The sequence below is a fragment of the Rhinoraja longicauda genome, chromosome 23 (assembly GCF_053455715.1).
Source record: "Rhinoraja longicauda isolate Sanriku21f chromosome 23, sRhiLon1.1, whole genome shotgun sequence".
NCBI lineage: Eukaryota > Metazoa > Chordata > Chondrichthyes > Rajiformes > Arhynchobatidae > Rhinoraja > Rhinoraja longicauda.
The window spans coordinates 7620603-7641986 of NC_135975.1; the positions used below are offsets into that span (position 1 = coordinate 7620603).

The window sequence follows — 21384 nt, forward strand, 5'->3', positions numbered from 1 at the left end:
GATCCTTCTTTCATAAAAACCATGTTGACTCAGTTGTATTATATTCTAGAAGGACACAAATGTCTGGAGTTACTCAGCAGGCCAGACATCATCTGCTATATCTGCTTTCTTAAATGATTTTTGATTATTGACTGTTGCATCTTGCCAAATAATAGTTGTTAAATTAACTAGACTTCAGTCCCCTGTCTTTTTTAAAAAGGGAATCAATTTAGTTGTTATCAATTTTCTGTTAACCTCCCAGAGTTTTTCAAGTTATGAAAAATCTCAACCATTTCCTTTGAAATGGAGACACCAGTGATGGCTGGAACCTTGAACAAAATGCAAAGTACGGGAGGATCCCAGCAGGTCAGGCGGCATCTGGGGAGGGAATGGGCTGGTGTTGTTTCGGGTCGCGTCCTTTCTAAACACTTGGCCTCTGTCCACCAAGACATGCTGGATCTCTCAGTTACTAATGATCTTTCTGACTTTGGCCTCCTCCATTCCCAGTGTGAGATCACACTCAAACTGGAGGAACAAAACCTCATCTTCCGCTTTGGTAGTTTGGAGTCCAATGGGGTAAATATTAAGACACAAGGAACTGCAGATGTTGGAATCGTGCATAGAACATAAAGTGCTGGAATAACTCAGTGGCCAGGCAGCGTCTCTGGAGGACATGGATAGGAGACATTTCAGGTTGGAATCCTTCTTCAAACTGGGATATACATTGAATTTGCCACCGTCAAGTAGTAACCTCCACCACTTCTTTAATTTCCATGCTCCCCTCCCCTATTCCCCTGCGCTCGCATTTCTTTCACCATGTCCCGGTCACCCTGCTTCTTTCTCCTTTTTACACTCATCCCTCATCCCTGAGTTCGCCTTTTCCCTTTATTCCTCCTCTTTCCTCGCTGCCAGATTCCATTCCACCCACTTCCTTCCCTCCAGCTTTACCTTTCACTCCTGCTCTCCTCTCCTTATCTGACACCTTTTGTCTCATTTCCAACCCCAGCCTTTGTTACTTATTCAATCCTTCGGTCAAACAAACCCCCCTCACCTGTATCAACCTATCACTTGCCAGGCTTCGTCCTTCTCCCCTCTTCTCTTTTCCAGCTTTCTCCACCCTTCTCCATTCAGTCTAAAAAAGGATTCCAACACAAGACATCGCCCATCCATTCCCATCCCCAAGTGCTGAGTTCCTCCAGCATTTTGTGTTTTTCTCTTTCTTTTATAACCCTGGTGTGCAGTCCATTGGGTTTTGCTAATTTGTCCGCCTTTATCCCTTTGTGTTCCTCAATGTATTGATAGAACAGAGGTGACTGCATTTTTTTAAAACGTAGATCCGTGGCATACAATCTTACCGGTCAGTACAAACCAAAGAGGTTTGCATGCTTGGGTTTATTCATGTCTTTACATCTGGTTGAACTGCCTGTGTTTCATGGTAAAAGAATGAGACCATCATTGATAGACATGAGAACTGATAACAGAAATATGTATCACAAAATGCTGGAGTAACTCAGCAGGTCAGGCAGCATCTAGGAGGGAGGGAATGGGTGATGTTTCGGGTCGAGACCCTTCTTCATACAGAAATATGTATTGTAAGGTTCACATAATATAACTGTTTTGTCTTTACAGATGCTGTTGACAGACTACTTGGATGTGAAGAACACTCGAACTGCCTCTGAACCTTCTTCACAGCTCAGCTACGCCAGCTCTGGGAGCGACTTTGCAGCATTCTTTGCCAAAAAGAGACCTCAGAGACCTAAAATCCCACTTTTTAAGTAAGAATCATTCGCTCATTTTTACTATGTAATTTGGAAGTAATTGATTATCGCCTTAATACTGTTTCAATTTCAAATGAAAAACTTTTTTATCACTCCTCTGGCAATGAATAAGTTGATTCACAATCTTAATTATCTCATCCTTGTATCCCTTGGTTGCTCCTTTTTCTGCATGCACTCGTCACAGTAAACAGGTCCCTGGGAGCTGTCTTCCATTTGGCAAAGATGGGATCAGTGTCACTGAAAACCGCAGAGTAACCTACAAGCCATAATATACCTCGTAATTACTGGAAAGCATGTTGGAAAAGGGAATGTAAGTGTTGTGGGCTTGCAGGAAGAAAAAAATTAAAATGTGATTCATGTAAATCTGCATCATAAACTTGCACATTTATAACCTTGTTTTGACAGTGACCTAATCAAGGATTAGAACATTTTCAAATTCATCACTTCGGCTGTCATGATGCTCACTTCATGCTTGCATCTTATTACTGGGAAATAATTATTTAAAAATCTAAGCACTGCGAGGGGATTAGTTGATGTGTATATAGTGCATAGAAAGTAAGAAGCATTTTTTTGGTTTAAAAACACCAGGCAAAGATTGAGAAACACAGTTCGGTGTTGTTGGCAATATTACGCAAATACTTATTTGGCCGCACAACTGGAAATTTAGAACAATTTTCCCCTCGGTGGAATTACCTTTTCGACCAAGATACTGAGACCTCAAAGTTATGCAACATGGAGACAGGCCGGTTGTCCATGCCAACCAACTTGCCTTGCTGAGTTAGTCCCATTTGACCCATATCCTTCCAAATCTTTCCTAGCCATACACCTGTCTAAATGACTTCTCACTGATGTAATTGGACCCACCTCTACTACGTCCTCCAGCAGCTTATTCCACCACCCTCTGCTTGAAAAAGATTCCCCATAGTTCCCCTTTAAATCTTTCCCTTCCAACCTGAAACCTCCGCTTTCCACCACTTTTAATAAACCTCTACAAGGTCATCCCTGGCCTCATTCAAACAGTCCCATTCTAACCAGTCTCTTCTAAGCCCTCCAGTCCTGGCCACATCTTTGTGAATCTTTCCTGCATCCACTCTCGCTTAATCACACCCTCATACGGTACAGCAAGCAGAACTGTACACAATATTCTCGGTGCACAATTGTCCAATACAGCTGTTGGATCTATAGATAACCTCCATCACTTTTCACCACATCACCAAATTCCGTGTCACCTGAAAACAGACTAATCATGCCACATATATTCGCATCAAAATCATTAACAAACAACAGAGGCCCCGCCTCGATCAATGTTTTGTCTTGCACTAAATGTTGTGTCCTTTATCCATTATCTGTGCACAGGGGAGGGCTTGGTTGTATTCATGTATAGACGTTTCTTTGACAGGATAGCATGCAAACAAAAGCTTTTCACTGTTCCTCAGTACACTTGGCAATAATAAACTAAACTGTGGCACACCATTTGTCACAGGCCTCCAATCTAAAAAGCAACCCTGCACGACCATCCTTTGACTCCTTCCACCAAGTCAATTCTATATCCAATTGACTAACTCCGATGATCCGATATAATATGAACTAAGTCCTCATGCAGTGTCTCAGCCCGAAACATTGACAGTTCTGACACAGAATCTCAACCCAACATGTCAACATTTCACTTCACCCCACAAATGCTGCTTGACCAGCTGAGTTTCTCCAGCAGTCTCCAGGTTCTCTTGCGTCTTTCGTGTCGTCTCACCTTCTGGACCATTCGAGCATGTGGGACGTTGTCAAAAACCTTGCTAAAATCCATATGGATAACATCTCCAACCCTGCCCTCATTAATCCTCTTGGTTACCTCTTCTAAAACTCAATTAAATTTGTCAACACACAAATTCTCATTGACAAATCCATGTTGTCTATCTCTATATAGAGTGGATAGCAAGCAAAATAAAGCTTTTCACTATACCTCAGTACATGTGACAATAATAAACCTAAACCTATATCCTGCTGGAGTAACTCAGAGGGTCAGGCAGCATCTCTGGATAACATGGTTATTTAAGAATAAGGGGAAGGCCATTTAGGACTGAGATGAGAAAAGTCTTCTTCACCCAGAGAGTTATGAATCTGGAATTCTCTGCCACAGAAGGCCAATTCACTGGATGTTTTCAAGAGAGAGTTAGATTTAGCTCTTAGGGCTAAAGGAATCAAGAGATATGGGGAAAAAACAGGAACGGGGTATGATCATATTGAATGATCAGCCATGAACATGTTGAATGGAGGTGCTGGCTTGAAGGGCCGAATGGCCTACTCCTGCACCTATTTTTCTATGTTTCTATGTCTAGGTGATGTTTCGAGTCGGGGCCCTTCTTCTAGGTGATGTTTCGAGTCAGGGCCCTGGTTGTGATTTTTTTTGTTGCACATCAGCATCAGCAGTTCTTTGTTCCCTCTGTACCGTGGAATGAATAATATGTTATCTTCATCCAAGCCAAACAATTCAGGGGTATTAGTATGGCCATGACAGTAATGATTTGCATACTGAAGTTCAGCCTTTAATTTTAAACTCAATTATGCCATTTACATGTGGAGGCAATGAACTGGTTCTGTAAAACAAATGGGAGTGATCACTGATTTCCTTTCTAATTATGTATTCATGAGCAGTAAAGCATCTGAGCTTCAAATAAGACCTCTTTAATGTGTTAATGCTTGATCTTGAGGGTATCACAAAATGCTGGAGTAACTCAGCAGGTCAGGCAGCATCAATGCTTGATCTTGAGGGCTATTTGAAAAATACAATTTTGTTTATTAGTAAAATAAGGGAGAGGCAATGTATAGGAATCATTTTGAGGTGTTCCCTCCACCAGCTTCTCCATTCACATAACTAATTTTTCACATCAAAAAGCATTCCAGTCAATCTAGTATATTTTTATCAAATATTCTTGTGAACTTGTGAAATGATAGGCAGAATACATTTCAAAGTTTCATATCTTTATTATGAAGCAAGTGCATATTGGTGGAGTAGATTCCAAAATGGACTGTGAAAATTCCGAAATCAGAGAGGAGCAGATAAATGAACTTGATGGCAGAAATGTAAAACAATTTGGCCTTTACTTTTGATGAGTCCAAGAAGTTGTTGAATGTCTTTCGTCCAGTAAATTTAGTTGGGATTGATGCACAAATTATTAGAAGCTTGATGTAGCACTCGTGTTTTAGATTAATTTTCTATGAACACGGGAGGAATAAAGGTTGCATGTTGAAACTAATGAGTATTATAACAGGGGAACACTGCATAAAAATGTTTTTGATAGGTCCCTTGGGTTATAACCAGAGAGTATTATTAAACTAATGCGTAAAATAAGCTTGAAAACTTCTGAGAGCTCGTGTGTAATGAAAATTTTATTTTTGTCACTTCCACGTGATCCATCAAACTAGAATCACATTATGACCTTGTCAATACGAGCATTGTGATAATTTTCAGAAATTAGCAAGAATGCATACAACCTTTTAGAGATGCTTAAAATCTACTTCTCTCATCTTTTTGCTATACTTTTTTGACGTGTGTCATAATCATTTTAATTATCATCCCTCAAAGTGCGGTCTTTTAAAATGAACACTAGAAATGTTGGGAAGGCATAACAATCATGTTAATATACAAAAAGATGGACGAATGATTTATAAAATCGTGAAATGCTACAGCAGCTGTAAACGATGTAATAACATAAGTTGGAAATACATTGCAGCTAAAGTGGCATTTGAGGAGAGAGAAACGGAATTAACATGTAGCCAGGATCAATACCAGAAATAGAGATTTTTCAAGCAGAAAAAATTAGGGCGAGCATGAAAACTAAAAATGTGTGCAATGTTTGCAGTCATTGAAGGAACCTAATGTATAAATGTTACAAAGTAGAATGCTCACAGTAAATAAGGAGTATTTATTTTCTAAAATGTGGCTAACTTTCCACTATACAAATTTATTCAGGTTTTGTAAACACCTTGAAGGGCAATATTGCAGAGAAATAAGTGACACATAGAATCGAGGAACTGCAGATGCTGGTTTACAAAAAAAATCCCACAGTGCTGGAGTAACTCAACAGGTCAGGAAGCATAGTTGGAGATAATGGATACCCGATATTTTGGATTGGGGCCCTCTTTCAGACTGATTGTGGTGGGGGAGTGGAGTGGGTGGGGAGAGAAAGCTGGAAGAGAGGAGAAGCAAGGAAAAAAGAGGACAAAGGTCAAATGTGGAAAGACAGTAGGTGTTGCAATTTGGGAAGGAATGGAGATAGATGGGGAGGGGACAGGAGAAATAGCTGCATGTCCAGGTTGGGTACAGGAAAAGAGGGGGGAGGAAGAGGGGAGGGTGTTGTAGTTTCTTAAAATTGCAGAATTCAATGCTGATACCTTTGGGTTGTAAGGTATCCCAGCGGAATATAAGGTGTTGTTTCCCCAGTTGGTGTGTGGCCTCACACTGGCAATGGAAGTGCATGTGAACCTCTGTCAAACCTGCAAGGACTGGACTCCACTTCCACCCACCTAGCCCATTCCAGACTTTCTTGATCTCTCTGTCTCTATCACAGGGGACAGAACATCAACTGACATCTACTATAAACCTATCGACCCCACAATTATCTGGAATACCCATCCCCTCACCCTGCCTCTTGCAAAGAGGCCATCCCCTACTCTCAATTTCTCTGTCTCCGCTGCATTTGCTCCCAAGATGAGGCTTTCCATTCGAGGACATCCAAAAAGTCCTCTTTCTTTAGTAAATGTAGTTTCCCCTCTGTTATCATAAGTGGATCCCTCGCTCGTGTCTCCTCTGTGTCCCATAGTTCTGCTCTCGCTTCCCCTATCCCCAGACAGAACAAGGATAGAATTTCTCTGGTCCTCATCTTTCACCCCACCTGCCTAGGCATCCATCACATCACCCTCCGACATTTCCGTCATCTCCAATGTGATCCCACCACCAGTCACATCTTCCCATCCCACCCCTGTCCACCTTCTGCAGAGACTACTTCCTCCACAGCTCCTTGGTTCATTGATCATTTCCCACCCAAACCACCCCCTCCCCAGATAATTTCCCCAGCAACCGCAAGGGATGTAACACCTGTCCGAGCTGAAACGTCACTTATCCATGCTGTCCAAAAAACAATATGTTTTTCAACAAGGTTTATCCTTTTACAGATTTGAATCGTCTTCACATGCTATCAGTATGAGTGCCTACCTGCGTGAACAGAGGCGTGAATTGTACAGCAAGAGTGGAGAGCTACAAGGTAAAGTAATTTAATTAGATCTTTTCTCCTTGATACAAAATGAAATGTGGACCAGATGCAGAGATAGACAGAACTTATAAGCTTGTATTTCCATTTTGTTCTTGAATAGCTTTAAGGATCACCAATAAATTATCTGTGTTCGGGGATAAATGAATGAAATCCTAGAAATTCAAACCGTTTGCAGAAATTGAAATTTTAAGTTTTAAGAATATTAAAATCGGTCTGAAAATTAAAAGGTTTAGTCACAATTGGTGTCACAAACCAGAAAAATTGACTCCTCTCATAGAAGACCAAGCATTGAAAGCAAAATTTGAGGGAAGCATGTGAAAGGGGATATAAAGTGCTGGCTGTTGCTCACAAGTGATCTTGGAGGCAATCCCCAGATCGAAAGGTATGATAACGATATATGGTTTGCTGCTTCTGAGCTGCGACTGAACAAAGCCACCTGCATTCTGACATCAGCAGGAGATTTATTTTTTCTTTTCCACAGATAATTCAGAATAATGTTTGCTATTTTAGGGACAAGGATTAAAATAATTACGGGTCATCCACATGTTAAGAATGAGTTCTGGTTTTACAGATGACCGTAAGTAAATTTAGTACTGAAAGCAGAAAATACACAAAAAACACACAATATGTACCAAAGTATTGTAAAGCTAAGAAAGAACAATTACTGAAAGTGGAGAGAGAGAAAGGAAATTAATGCTGCCGTTCATAGGGCATGTTTTGGAATTTAAAATTTAACAACATATGGAAGTTCTTCAGATGGAAGTCAGCCATTTGTAAACTGAGGAAGGCGTGTATTGTATTTGAGATAATTTGGCTCTGAATGAGCTTGCTTGCATTTTAAGAATTAGTATAATGCAGCAGTGTCAAACAATGAGATGGCGTTTTCAGGATTAATTGTCACTAATTATGTGAAATACTGTAAAGTCTGTTTAAATAGTGGAGAAAATATATTCTTTCAGAAACTATGTTACTGTCTCTGAATGAAAGCAGGATAAAACTCTGGAAAAAATCCCAGGAGTGGAGTACTGTTATACACAAATGATGTGCATAAAATCAATTTCAGTGATTGTGAGTAGTCAAAATGATTGGGTTACACCGAAATAGCATTGTAACTATTCACATCTTCAGCAATTTGAAATATTAATGAGTTGGTGTTTCCCATTGTACTGTACTAAATTGTCAGCTGCGTTGAGTGCTAAAGTTTCATAGTGTAGCTCGAAGGCACAACTTTCTTTGGAAAAACTGATCTATTCTCACAGGACATTTTGTCTACACATTTATCTTGCATTGTTACCAACCACTTAAGATTCACCAGTCTCAAAGAATAAACTAATTCTTTACTTAACTATGGATTCTGAGTTGATGCTAAATCATGCTAACCTGCAATCTGACAACTTGCAACAATACACAAAAAGGACCTAGATATGTTTCTGTTAGTGTCAGAGGGATCAAGGTATATTAGAAAAAGGCAACAGCTGGTACCAACGCGGATGATTATGGTCATGTTTTATGATGGAGAAGGCCCAAAGAGCCAATAGGCACGCTCTTGTTTGTTTCAAGAGAGTCCAAAGAAGGGTCCCTCCCCAAAACATTGTTTGTCCTTTTCTTCCACAGATGTTTCCTGACCCACTGGGATCCTCCAGCACTTTGTGTTTTGCTCAAGATTCCAGCATCTGCATTTTTGTTTGTGTCTCCTATTCCTTTCTTCTCTGTTTTTGTAATTTCTTCAAAACTTTCTGCCCTTTGCTCCTAACTCTAACTGGATACACATTGTTTTAATAGGGATACTGAGAAGTTCTCAACATATTTTTTTGGAGGTGTTTTTTAGATACAATGGTACGTTTGTACAGTGTCTGAAGAAGGGTCTCGACCCGAAACATCACCCATTCCTTCTCTCCTGAGATGCTGCCTGACCTGCTGAATTACTCCAGCATTTTGTGAATAAATACCTTCGATTTGTACCAGCATCTGCAGTTATTTTCTTACACTATTTGTTAGATACAGTAGTACATTTCAAAATGTTCGCATTCACTACTTAAAGTTAACTGATATTTGGCATATTTGCACACAACTAAATAAACCAAGCACAATTAGTCTCACTTTAAATACCAAGTCTTCAACATGAATATTTAATTTTACTTAAAAAAAAATGTATTTGCTTATGTAAAAGTGTACACATAGATATACCGGAAAATAATGTGAAAATAACCTTTTCGATTTACTAAACAGAAATTTAGATTACTAATTTAAAAAGTTTGGGACAGTATTTTCCGACGTTAACTATCATAGATACAAATTCAGGTATTGGAGCAGTTCATAGAAAAAAAGAATATATATTCAAAATTAAATGTTGCTGTTTACTGATGAAACTTGGAGAGCTAATTCTCTCTGGCTTACATTATTGCCCAAATCCCTTTGTATGTCAGTGTTTTCTTTTTCTACCAAAGGGTTAAATTCACACATTAGATTTACTCCACCATTTAACCAGTCAAATAGTGTTTACAGTCTTTTTGTGTCCTCCTTATAGTATGTTTTCACACTTAACAAGCCTTGGTAAAACAAAATAATGTATTACAATTACCTCTTGAACTTCTAATAATTAATTTTTATTCATAATCCCCAAATTCATTCTGTCATATCAACCGGCCTAGTTGTTCACCCAACAAAGTCCCAGTCTTTTTTTATTGGATACTTCAGTTGGAAAATAGTGCTTCCAAAGGTTATTATTTGAAGAAATTTGTTTTGCACATTGAGAATGAAATTAAGGCATTTGTTTAATTCAAATCATGAACCTTGTATTATTTATCATTGAAGATTAAAGGTCACCAATTCCTGTATTGGGTAGTATAGTGGCAATATCTTGCAAGTGTTTTCTTTCCAATTTAAATCCAGATCTGGCCTGGAAATCAGGATTGACACTCTCTGTACATTTCTGCTGGTCTTGCATGTTACTGCCCTCTGACAAGTCTTTCATTGGCGATTCTTCTTCACTGTGAAGGCTAAATTGTTGTGCTGATGGATTAAAAGAAATGACTCTCTGCATCATGCTTGAATTATTGTTTATGTTTGTTCCACTTCTTTAGGTAATGGAGTTTCAAAATCCATCTCAACTCTCTTTCCCATCTGAGTGAAGTAATGAATGATGTAATAACCCTTCTGACATAAGAATGAGATTGTAAACATTGGGGACACCAGAATGGGAGATTTATGCAAGGTTGGAGTATTTTTGATGGGCTGAATGGCTTTTTCCCATTCCCCAGAATGAGGAGGTGAGGTCTGGTAGGGAATAGGTATCCACATCACATTGCTACAATGCTTGTGGGTTTAAGGGATTTTTCCGGCATTCTAAACTCCTAACAGTTTAGCAGTCTTATGAAGCGTCTCGACCCGAAACATCACCTATTCCTTCTCTCCAGAGAAGCTGCCGGACCCGCTGGGTTACTACACCATTTTGTGTCTATCCTACAGGTGATTCATCTTCCTATCTGTCTGAATCCCTATTTTTTTCACCTTTGGAAATGTCTAATTACTGATTTTTCAAGGATACGTTGTAAATTATCATTCATAAATATATATATATCAAAGTACTTTAACATGAAGGAAGTACTGTACATGTAGAATTCAATGTTTGCAGATTTTCACATCTTTGACAATTGTGAATAGCTTGCTTCTATCCTGACTGTGGATGCTGCCATATGGAGTTTGTGTGTTCTCTCTGTGAACCGTGTGGGTTTTCTCCCTCACTCCAAAGATTGTAGGTTAATTGGCTTGGGTAAAATTGTAAATTGCCCTTAGTGTGTAGGAGAATTGGTGGCTGGTTGGCACAGACTCGGTAGGCCAAAGATCCTGTTTCCGCGCTGTATCTCTAATCTCTAAAGTCTAATCAGAATATTGGATTTGCTAATCAGAATTGTACTTGATCTATTGACAATAGAAACGATTTTGATTTGCAATTCAGGTCTATTGTTTAGTACCATAACTGCAATTAAAACAATGCACAAGATAAAAGTTTTCAGATACTTGCCAATGCATTTATTGACCTTGATGTTGTGATAGGCCAGAGTTTGTTCCTGTTCCTCTTCATTCTGATAAGTCTGACAACTGATTATTAATGATTCTGCAAATGCAAGAATCAGCAGAACTCTTCACGTAGGAAATCAAAGGTACTTCCTTCATTTCTGGCACTCGCAATATTCTGTGATTTGTTGGAACCTCAGCATCTTTACGCTTTTTTGGTCTTTGTTCTATTCAGTGATAATACCTTGTCATGAGGCATAAAAGATTTGCCTTCATCCTGTTTTCACATAGCTTATTAGTCACATTTTGATAGTGTGAAGACTTGTGTAAGCTAATGATGTAGACATTACTGATGTGGCTTGTCATGGAAAATAATTATATTGCCAGCCTGGTTAATTATTTTGTGCACCATTATTTCATCTAGTTTGTGCTGCTAGTGTCTGGAAAGCTCACTGTAACTGCAAAATGCTTAAACGTGATATTGCCTCGGAATAAATATCAGCAGAAATCTTTTGTAGCCAGTCTACCCCTGCATTAGTTTGTTAAAAATCTTCCAATTGAGAATATCTTGCCACCTTGGTGGCATCAGCTTTAACCCAATCTTTTTAATTGTGTTTTGCTTCAGGGACTTGCGTACGTCATGCAGTTTGAACCTCAGACCATCTGCTCCTGTCAATCTTTGTGGCATTGGCACCACATTGATCACTGGGTTCCTGCCTGATAATTTTGCATTAGTGAATAAAACTGTCAAGAAAAAGCTGATTTCTTTTTCTTGTGCAAATGTTGTGCCATACTAAGAAGCTTCAGCCCAATACAATTGATGAGTTTTAATCAGTGTTCATATCACCATCGGCCTGCCAATCTGCACCTGCTTGAATTTAAATTAATTCATTTTAGTTTTAAATCCATTGTATTTGCAGTTTATGATTAATTGCGCACTGGAAAGAAAATACGGCTCTAAATCTACATTTAGTTACAATTGATCACTTCAGTGTCTGTCAATTGTGGTTGGGAATGCAGAGTGGAATGTGAAAGGATAATGTTTTCCCAGTACTTTATCCCATGTACCCAGATATATTTTTTAATCTGTTTTTCTCCTTGATACTGCGGACCTGCCAGGCTTCTAAAGGTATCAATGTTGAATCAACCAGTGTGCTTCAATTGAAAAACAATGTAGGTTTAATAACCGTGTGCTCATTTCTTGTGGGTGCAATAGCATAGTGATGGTTACCAGACAAGTAATTTAATGATCTGGAGACATGATTTCACAATCTACTCGGGCTATGAGAGGATTTAATTCAGTAAAAAAGTAAATCTAGAATAAAAGACCAGTATCAGTAATGGGATCATGAAACTCATCTGGTTCCCAAATGTATGCTAGGTAAGGAATTCTGCCATCTGTGACTCCAGATCCACAGCTCAGTTGACTCTAAACTGCCCTCTGAAATGGTCTAAAGCTGCTCAGTTGTATCAAACTGCCACAAAACAATAAAATAAACTGACCCATGCAACAGACACGGAAAATATCCCCAGCTCAGTTCAGAATGTCAGATGTTTGCAACAGATTATTAAACAGCAGCCTAACAGTCATTCTCACAGAATCGTATTCTGTTGTGAATTCCCAACACTCCTCCCTCATTGCCCTGTGTGAGTCAGGACAAAGCCTAAAAAAGGTGGAGGCCCAATGGAATTCCATTGTGGTGAGTGAAAGAAAAGCATGTAAATGCACGTTTCCTCCAAGTTGCATCTTATCTTAACTTGGAAGTGTATTGCCATTGTGTCATTGCCTCTATGTCAAATTTCTGGAATTGTAGGTGAATGCCTTTAATAACAAGAAATTTAGTAGTTTGAGAGAAACTTCAGTTACACCATCTTAAATTAAGTTGGGATGACAATAAATGCTGCCTTTGTCAGTGACAACGTGACTTTGCGCTTTTGGGCGAAGTCAGTGAAAAGTAATCTCATTTTTTTTAAAATTAAAATTAAAATTAACTGCTTTAACTATTGAGAATCTCAGGACTGGCAATTGATTACATTGGAAATGTAGCCTTTGTGCTGCCAGTGTTTGTCTAACTAAATATGTCGAAAATGAGAAATATTCCATAATTGTTACCCTTTCTCTGATTCCATACACAGCAGTGAATACCAGGGACTTGTCCAGTTGCTTCATGTGATTGCTTTGTTATAATAACACCAATTATTTCCAGAGGTAGACACAAAAAGCTGGAGTAACTTAGCAGGTCAGACAGCATCTCTGGAGAAAAGGAATAGGTGACATTTTGGGTCAAGACCCTTCTTCAGACCCTTCTTCATCTATATAGGTGCACTGTCAAATCAGATCAGAAATTATTTTCACCAATGAAATTGTGGCAATGTTTTAAAATGTACTTTTAGCTAAGGTTAATCAAGGTGGGTTTGTTCCACATGCAAAAGTGTAAAGATGTGTTATTAACTGCTCCAGAAATGTGATAGAGATGGGCAGAGCAGCACCTTAAAATGATTCAGAGATTAACAAATTGAGAGTGGCAATGACCTTGACATGCACAGGTAAAACAAACAAGGCACCGTGTGAATGTGCATTCAAGGCTCAAGGAGATTAGAGATCTCAGTGAGGACAAAGAATACAATGCAGATTAAATACAGAGCGTGCTGCAAATATTCAGGTAGCATCTGCAGAGAGAAAAACGGAATCACTGTTTCTTGGTGATAATACTTTATTATCATCCTGAAAAGTTCACTCTGTTCTATCAGCATTCATCGCTTTGAGTATGCCCAGTGATTTCCCTATTTACTTCAGATTTCAAACATTTGCTGTTTACTTTCCCTTTTGAAAAACAATATAAATGTTGTCCTATAAAATAACATGGTTTCAGAGAAAGAGGGATCACTGCAACTTGTGTAATCACCATTTTTTTATACCAGTGAATTGCAATGGAAAATAATTGTGTGCATTGTCTTTTGCTGATGATGTTAGGTGAATTTTCCACCTGAAAATGGTACTCGGGCAACCAAACATTCCTGCAAAAAGACAAGAATCAAATTTCCTGACTGGCATGAAGACACACAAAATAGGCACAATATTTCTCTTGTCCAAGTTAAGCTGATTTTCAAATGCAGAGTAAATTCTGAGAGTGGGTAGGGAGTTTCATGCAGAGACTTTCCGGGCTGCTCCCTGGGAAATGATCAGTTTTGATTGCAGAACCTCAAATGATCACAGAGGACCATGTTATTTTTCTCATTTGCATTTCATAATATGTTGTAGAATTTAACTACAAAATTCTATGCGGTTGTGTCCTTTGTCACATGAAAGTTTTAGCAAAAATCAGAAAAAAGGAATAGTATCCCCCCTGCTGCTATAAAATTTAAAATTTGTCTTGCTTGGAGAATAACAATACAGAAAATTTCAATGTACAGGATGGGCTAATGACTTTTTCAGGTTTGATAGCACATTATGAACAGAAAATATTACACATCCAAGTTGAGTGACTAATGTTAGTTCTTTGTCTTTGTAATGCTGATTCTGAGTACATCATCTCATCTGTGGAAGACATAAGATGAGATGTAACCGGCATGGTGGCATAGCGGTAGAGCTACTGCCTTACTGTGCCAGAGACCCGTATTCGATCCTCACTACGGTTGTTTGTACGAAGTTTGTACGTTATCGCCGTGATCTACATGGGTTTTCCCCGTGATCTTCGGTTTCCTCCCACACTCCAAAGACGTACAGGATTGTAGGTTAATTGGCTTGGTATAAAAATGTAAAATTGTGCCTAGTGTGTGTAGGGCAGTGTTAATGTGCGGGCATCGCTGGTCAGTTTGCTCTGCATCTCTAAACTAAACTGAACTAAATCACATGTTTGGAATAAATTCAATTTTTAATATATGTGCGTTTTTTTCTAAAAAGAAATGTGGCAACCAATTTACTTGGAGAAATGACTCATAAGCCATAGTAAGGAAAGAGATTATCAGTTGGACGATTTGGGCCAAAAGGCCTTTTCTGTGCCGTATTACCCTAGAGTCAAGGGAGTCAGGAGTGTTTTATTGTCATACTGTATGGCCCAGTTAGAACAATGAAATTCTTACTTGCAGCAGCACAACAGAATACGTAAACATATTCATTCATGCAAACCCTATCATTCATTTAATCTGATTTTGCTTTTTTGTTTACAGTTGGCAAGAGAATACTAAGATTCCTTGAAATAAGTCAAGTCAAGTCAAGTCAATTTATTTGTATAGCACATTTAAAAACAACCCACGTTGACCAAAGTGCTGCACATCTGACTAGGAAAAAAAGAAACATACAGTGGCAGGCAGCCAAAACACAACGGCGCGGCCATCTTGAACAAAATGTTAATTCAATCACCCACAGTCCAACAATAAAAGCACTAAACAGGCACCCAAATTACCCAACCCCAAAAACCCCCCAAAACACAGTCCAACAATAGAAGCATTAAATAGGCATTCAAATCACACACCCCAAAACCCCCAAAAACACAGTCCAACAATAAAAACATCAAACAGGCACTCAAACCACCCAACCCCAAAAACACACAAAAAAGAAACATCCATCAAAGAAACACCATCACAGTGAGTCTCCTCCAGTCCTCTCTCTCCTCACTGTGATGGAAGGCCACAATGTCTTTCCCTTCTCCTGCTGTCCTCGCCCGCGGTCAGGTTGTTGTGGTTGCAGGCCGCACCGGACGGTCCACAGCGGGCCAAGCCCAAGGCGCGTCGCGTCGCAGCCGCTCCCGCAGCCTCCGAAGACGGCCGGCTCCGCTGATGATAAGTCCGATCCGGGGCGGGCGAACACGCTGTCGCTGCCGCTGTTGCTGCACGTCGGGGCGGTCGTGGCTCCCGACATTGAAACCCCCGCCCAGCAGAGAAATATCCCGCGGCCATCTTAGGCCGCGCCGGACGGTGAAATGTCTGCGCCCCAAGCCCCGCGATCCGGGGTGGGCGAACATGCTGCCGCTGCCGGAGCTCCCGATGTCGGAATCCACGCGGCCCGAACCTAAGGCAAGTCGCAGCCGCTCCCGCAGCCTCCGAAGACGGCCGGCTCCGGTGATGGTAAGTCCGATCCACGGACTTGGATGGTAAGTCCGATGGAGGCTGACAGCTCCAGGAGTTGGGCCGATGGTAGGCCGCAGCAGGAACGGAGACACGGCCCAGAAAACAAAGGTCGGGTCTCCGTTCGGAAGGGACACATATTTACAGTGTTAGTTTCCCCCTCCCCCCCACATACACACATAGTACACAAACACAAAACACCACATCACAACTACAACTAAGACAAAAAAAACAACAAAAACACAAAGACAAATGGACCGCAGGTGAGCGGCAGCTGCTAGGGCAGTGCCGCCATTTTGTTTTAAGAAGATAGATAGGCCATGCAGCCCTTGAGCATCTATTAATTTCATGACTAAACTTGTATCATAGGTTCATACCCCCATATAGTTTGAAACACTTAATCCATAAAAGTCTAGCCCACTTTCAGTCTGAGGTAAACTTATTGGTTAACTATTCACAAACCTCTGGGCCAGTGAATTCCAAAGAAACACAACCTGCTGCATGATACGATACCTCCCAAGCCTGTGACCTTTTGTTCGTGACCCTTCATCCAAGGAAAACTGCACCACAGCATCTACATTGTCAACCCATTAATGAATATTGTGTATTTCAATGAGATTATCTTTCATTCTTTCTATTTGAGGAAGGAAAACAAGAACAGCTGTAAAAGCTGAAGTAAGCTGTCCAGCCCTTTGAGCTGCTCTGCCTTTCATCTGGATCATGCCTGACCTATTGCCTCGGCTCCATATACTAGTGTTATCCCCATGTCCCTTGATTGCATTTATGCCCATAAATCTCCCAACCTCCGTTTTGAATGAATGTAACAGCTGAACCCCTAAGCTGTTTCAAGCAGATTTTATTATCATTCTTGTTAAGAAAGATATAGTTTTTACTTTTAAAAAAGCATTATACTTCATTGCATTTTTGCCCATTCAATTAACCCGTTTACTTCTCTTGCCATATTCTACATGTTCTACGCAGTTCACATTCCCACCTTACTCTTTTTCATCCAAATGTTTCTCTCTGTATCTCGGTACACTTGATAATAACATACCAATTCCATTGCAAAATGGATCAGCTTATTCCCACTCTGTCTGTGCCTGTGAAATCCTCAACGCATGTTAAGTGCCCTCCTGTCCCTCCTGTCCCCCCAATCTCCTCCACCTTCCAGTCCCATTAGCCATATTGTTGTATAACTTCCTTGACATCCAACTGTAACCACATCTGTATTCCCCGTCTCTGCCTATCCAACCTAAAATAAATTTGAAAAACAAATTGGGGAAAAAAATTGCTCCATTACAGTATCTTTAAAAATTGATTGGGCTGTGATTTAAATAATTTTTTACACTTCCTACTCTGATACCAAAATAACAGTGAATATATTTGTTATATCCAGATTCAAATATCTAATATTTAGATATAGAATTTAAATATAGTGATTCTAAAATTAACCTGCTGCAATGCAAAGTAACTTTGAAGCATCCAACTGTTAAACATTGTGGTCTGCAGGGACAAATTGTGTCAAACGGCCAGTCTCAGTTCTGTACCCCTTTATGACTCTATGGCCATGCTTACTATCACCTGACAAGAACCCTCCTGTTGTGCTTCAGTGTCACATTTTGGGGAATTTGATGCTGCAGAGTTTTAAGATTAGTTTAATTTTATGGGTAGGATTGTAAAGATCATGTTGCAGAGGTCATCCAAATATGACAATGTCTCGCACATGAATTGTGCTTGCTAAATTCACATGTGGAATATTGGTATCACTGTCAAACGCAACATTCAGTGTTCATCCTAGCAGGCCCTTGGAAGGCAGTGAGCTAAGTTTTTGAACCATAATATTCGTCCTGATGAAAACAGCTTTATTGGCACTACCTTAGGAGCTTGATGATCTTTACTGTGTGACAGTGCAAAAAAAAGAGATATCTTTCCAGGTCAGGGTGCTGTGATGGTGCTGACATTCCCACCACCTGCAGCATTTGTTCTTCTACCTGGGTGTGCTTGTCACTTTGGTAGGTGCTGTTGAAGAAACCATGGGAAGATATTCTGCACTCTGTATCTTCCCTTTGCGCTTTCTAAAGTTGTTCACACAAAGACTGGTGCATAAATGGAGCAAGCAGCCAGGGCAAGCTGCAGAGGCGGCTACAATGATAACTTGTAAAATAGATTTAGATGGATCGGAAACTTTGAGAGATAGACAAACTAAATAGAGACAAGTAAGACATCAGTTATAAAACTTGGAGAAGTTACTGTGCAATTCCATGCCCTATAACTCAACAGCATTACTACAGTATGATTCAAACAATATTGAAATTATTTAATATTTTGGATATTTATATGTTTAAATATAATACATTTTGGTGGCCTTTTCTTTTTACTTTGGGAAGAATGTAAAAGAGATGTCATGTAAAGGACCAAGTTATATTTTAAAATAAGCACGTCAACAGAATGTCACGTGAAACAACGATATAATTGCAATTTGACTGAACAAAACAATGACAATATTTATCTTGTATCAACAGCATGAGTTGGTGAGACTAAATGTTAGACGGATTGCTTTAAAACAGAAACAAAATACTGCTATATTGCCACTGCACCAATATTATGGGTAGTCATGGTCTGGAGTGATCGTGACTGTTCTTCAATTTGGAATGGCTTTACTTTTCTCCTTTCAGGTGTGGTTTAAGTCAGAACTTTGAAGTGAAGCCTTGTCAGCTTGTCTAACAAAGTTAAACTCAGTATTGTGAGAAACAGGTTTGCACAATAGGATTTAGTTTTGACATACTTCTAGGCTTAAATTCAAGTCTTGACAGCAGAGTGACAGTTAGATTGCAGGCGAATACAGCTTTGATTTAAACCGTCAGCTTTTTTAATTTCAGCTTCAAAAGCTTGCTTGCACAGTAGATAGCTGTATTAAGGGATGGACATTTTTACAGAGACTTGTGAATCTGTACAAAGTTACAAAGGGATAACTCAAGGCAACTCAACATTTTAATCAATTTGGAGTGGTACTTCCTAAAATCAGTTAATCCTGTAAAATTGCCTTATTTTGTTGAAACTGGCAGAAGATATAGTTCATCGAACTTTTAAGAGTAACGACAATTATGAGCAAGTTAATTAAATGACTTGGAGGTTAATACTTCTGCACTAAAATGGAATTGAAGTAACGTTTGCTTATCCTGGACTAATTTTCTAATTTAGAACTCTCTTGAATACCTCATTTATTGGAATTTAAACTTGTTGACCGCATACGGAACATTTCTCCACTTCAAAGTGATTCACTTAGATTGGTTTTAAGGAAAACTGGTGCAGTGCTATAATTGCAAGGCCATGTTTATGCTCCAACTCGCATTGCCTCGAATTTTGAAGATGCGTGACTTAAAGCATAACGTAGGAGGAAAATTATAATCAGTTGCGGGAGTATTCTATTCGTCCTATTGTGCCTGTCCTCCCAATCATATACATCCTATATCTCAGAGAATTTACCTTGCACTAAATCTTTATAACTTGATTTCTTTAATATTCAATAATCCTTTTTTTTTTTACTATACTTAATGGCTGAGTCTTCGCAGCCCTCATGGGTAGAGCATTTCAAAGATCGACTCCCATCTGGGTGGTAAAATTTCTTCTCACTGACTTATTTATTTTGAATAGTGTAAGAAAATAACTGCAGATGCTGGTACAAATCGAAGGTATTTATTTCACAAAATGCTGGTGTAACTCAGCAGATCAGGCAGCATCTCAGGAGAGAAGGAATGGGTGACGTTTCAGGTCGAGACCCTTCTTCAGTGATGTCAGGGGGGCGGGACAAAGGAAGGATATAGGTGGAGACAGGAAGATAGAGGGAGAACTGGAAAGGGGGAGGAGAAGAGAGGGACAGGAACTATCTAAAGTTGAATATTTATTTTGAATAGTTAACACCTTTTTTTGAAGTAATGGATGGACACGCACTTGTAATCTTTTCAACAATAAATCCTGGTATTGCATTCTCCTGACTGACAGTAGACATTTTACTTATGGTCTCTCTCACTCAGCTACAAACTTCGATATCTAAGTATGCTGAAAAATCATGCAAATGTCAAGATTGGAGGCAGTGGAGATCACTTGCTGATGTCGGGAAATTCCTTGTCCCCAGCTGAGCAACAGGGGACTAGTTTGGCCGATCAGAAGATCAGCACAGTGGCAATTATCGAACAACTCCACTGCTTTGGTCACCTACCAACCGGAACTGGAGTCTGTAAATAGCTTTAAATAGACGAGGCAAATAAGTGCTAGCTCAAATGAAATGTAGAAAACCGAGGTCATAAATTTGATCGAAGAATCATGAGGAGAATATAGATTTTTAAGTTTACCAACCAGGCACGGTGGCACAACAGTAGAGTTGCTGCTGTACAGCGCCAGAGACCTGGGTTCAATCCCGAGTACGGGTCCTGTCTGAATGTAGTTTTACGTTCTCCCCGTGACCTGTGTGGCTTTTCTCCGGGATCTCCGGTTTCCTCCCACATTCCCAAGACATACAGGTTTGTAGGTTAATTGGCTTGGTATAAATGTAAAAATGTCCCTATTGTGTGTAGGGTAGTGTTAACGTGAGGGATTGCTGGTCGCCGATGACTCCGTGGGCTGGTGTTTCTGCACTGTATCTCTAAACTAAACTAAACTCCAAAGACAAACAGGTTCGTAGGTTAATTGGCATGGTAAAAGTGTAAACTGTCCCGAGTGTGTGAAGGATAGTGCTGGTGTGCAGGGATCACTGGTCGGCACGGACTCAGTGTTTCCGCACTGTATCCCTAAACTAAACTAAACTTTTTAAAAAGTTCAGGGATACGTTTCTCTCTTGCTTATGAAATGAAAGTAAAGAACAAATGATCTGTTGGTTTTGATGATCAGGAGATCCAAGTCTTAGAGTAACTCAGTCCTGCAGCAATTGAACAAGCATTTGGAGAGACCGTGTAGTTTGGTTGCAAAATTTTATTTTATTGCCTATCTCCTATCCCTACGTAAACAGTATTTTGTTCCATGTTAATGGTATCACACCATTTGGTTGATACATTCATTGTTTCTCCTATCATTCATACTTTTCAAACCTCCTTTGAAACAATCGTTTAATGAATAAATGACCTCAGTGGAAAATAAAATCTTCACATTTGAGTCTAATTTTCCAGCTTAAAGTAGAAACTGTGAGAGCCACTCTTGTGATTCACATTAGTAAAGGATTGGTTCAGTTAATTTACACATTGCAGCTTCTTCAAGCTTTGTGGTGTTATTTGTAAAATCAT

The 21384-nt window shown here is 39.6% G+C and overlaps 1 protein-coding gene across 2 annotated transcripts in view; it reads left to right on the forward strand.

Moving 5' to 3' along the window:
- Positions 1–21384, forward strand: part of exoc4 (exocyst complex component 4) — a 348017-nt gene that overhangs the window by 55228 nt on the left and 271405 nt on the right. For both annotated transcript variants that reach the window (XM_078419531.1, XM_078419532.1), the window contains exons 7-8: positions 1609–1754; positions 6927–7015. In XM_078419531.1, coding sequence (XP_078275657.1) covers positions 1609–1754; positions 6927–7015 — 235 coding nt within the window. The remainder of the gene's footprint in view (positions 1–1608; positions 1755–6926; positions 7016–21384) is intronic.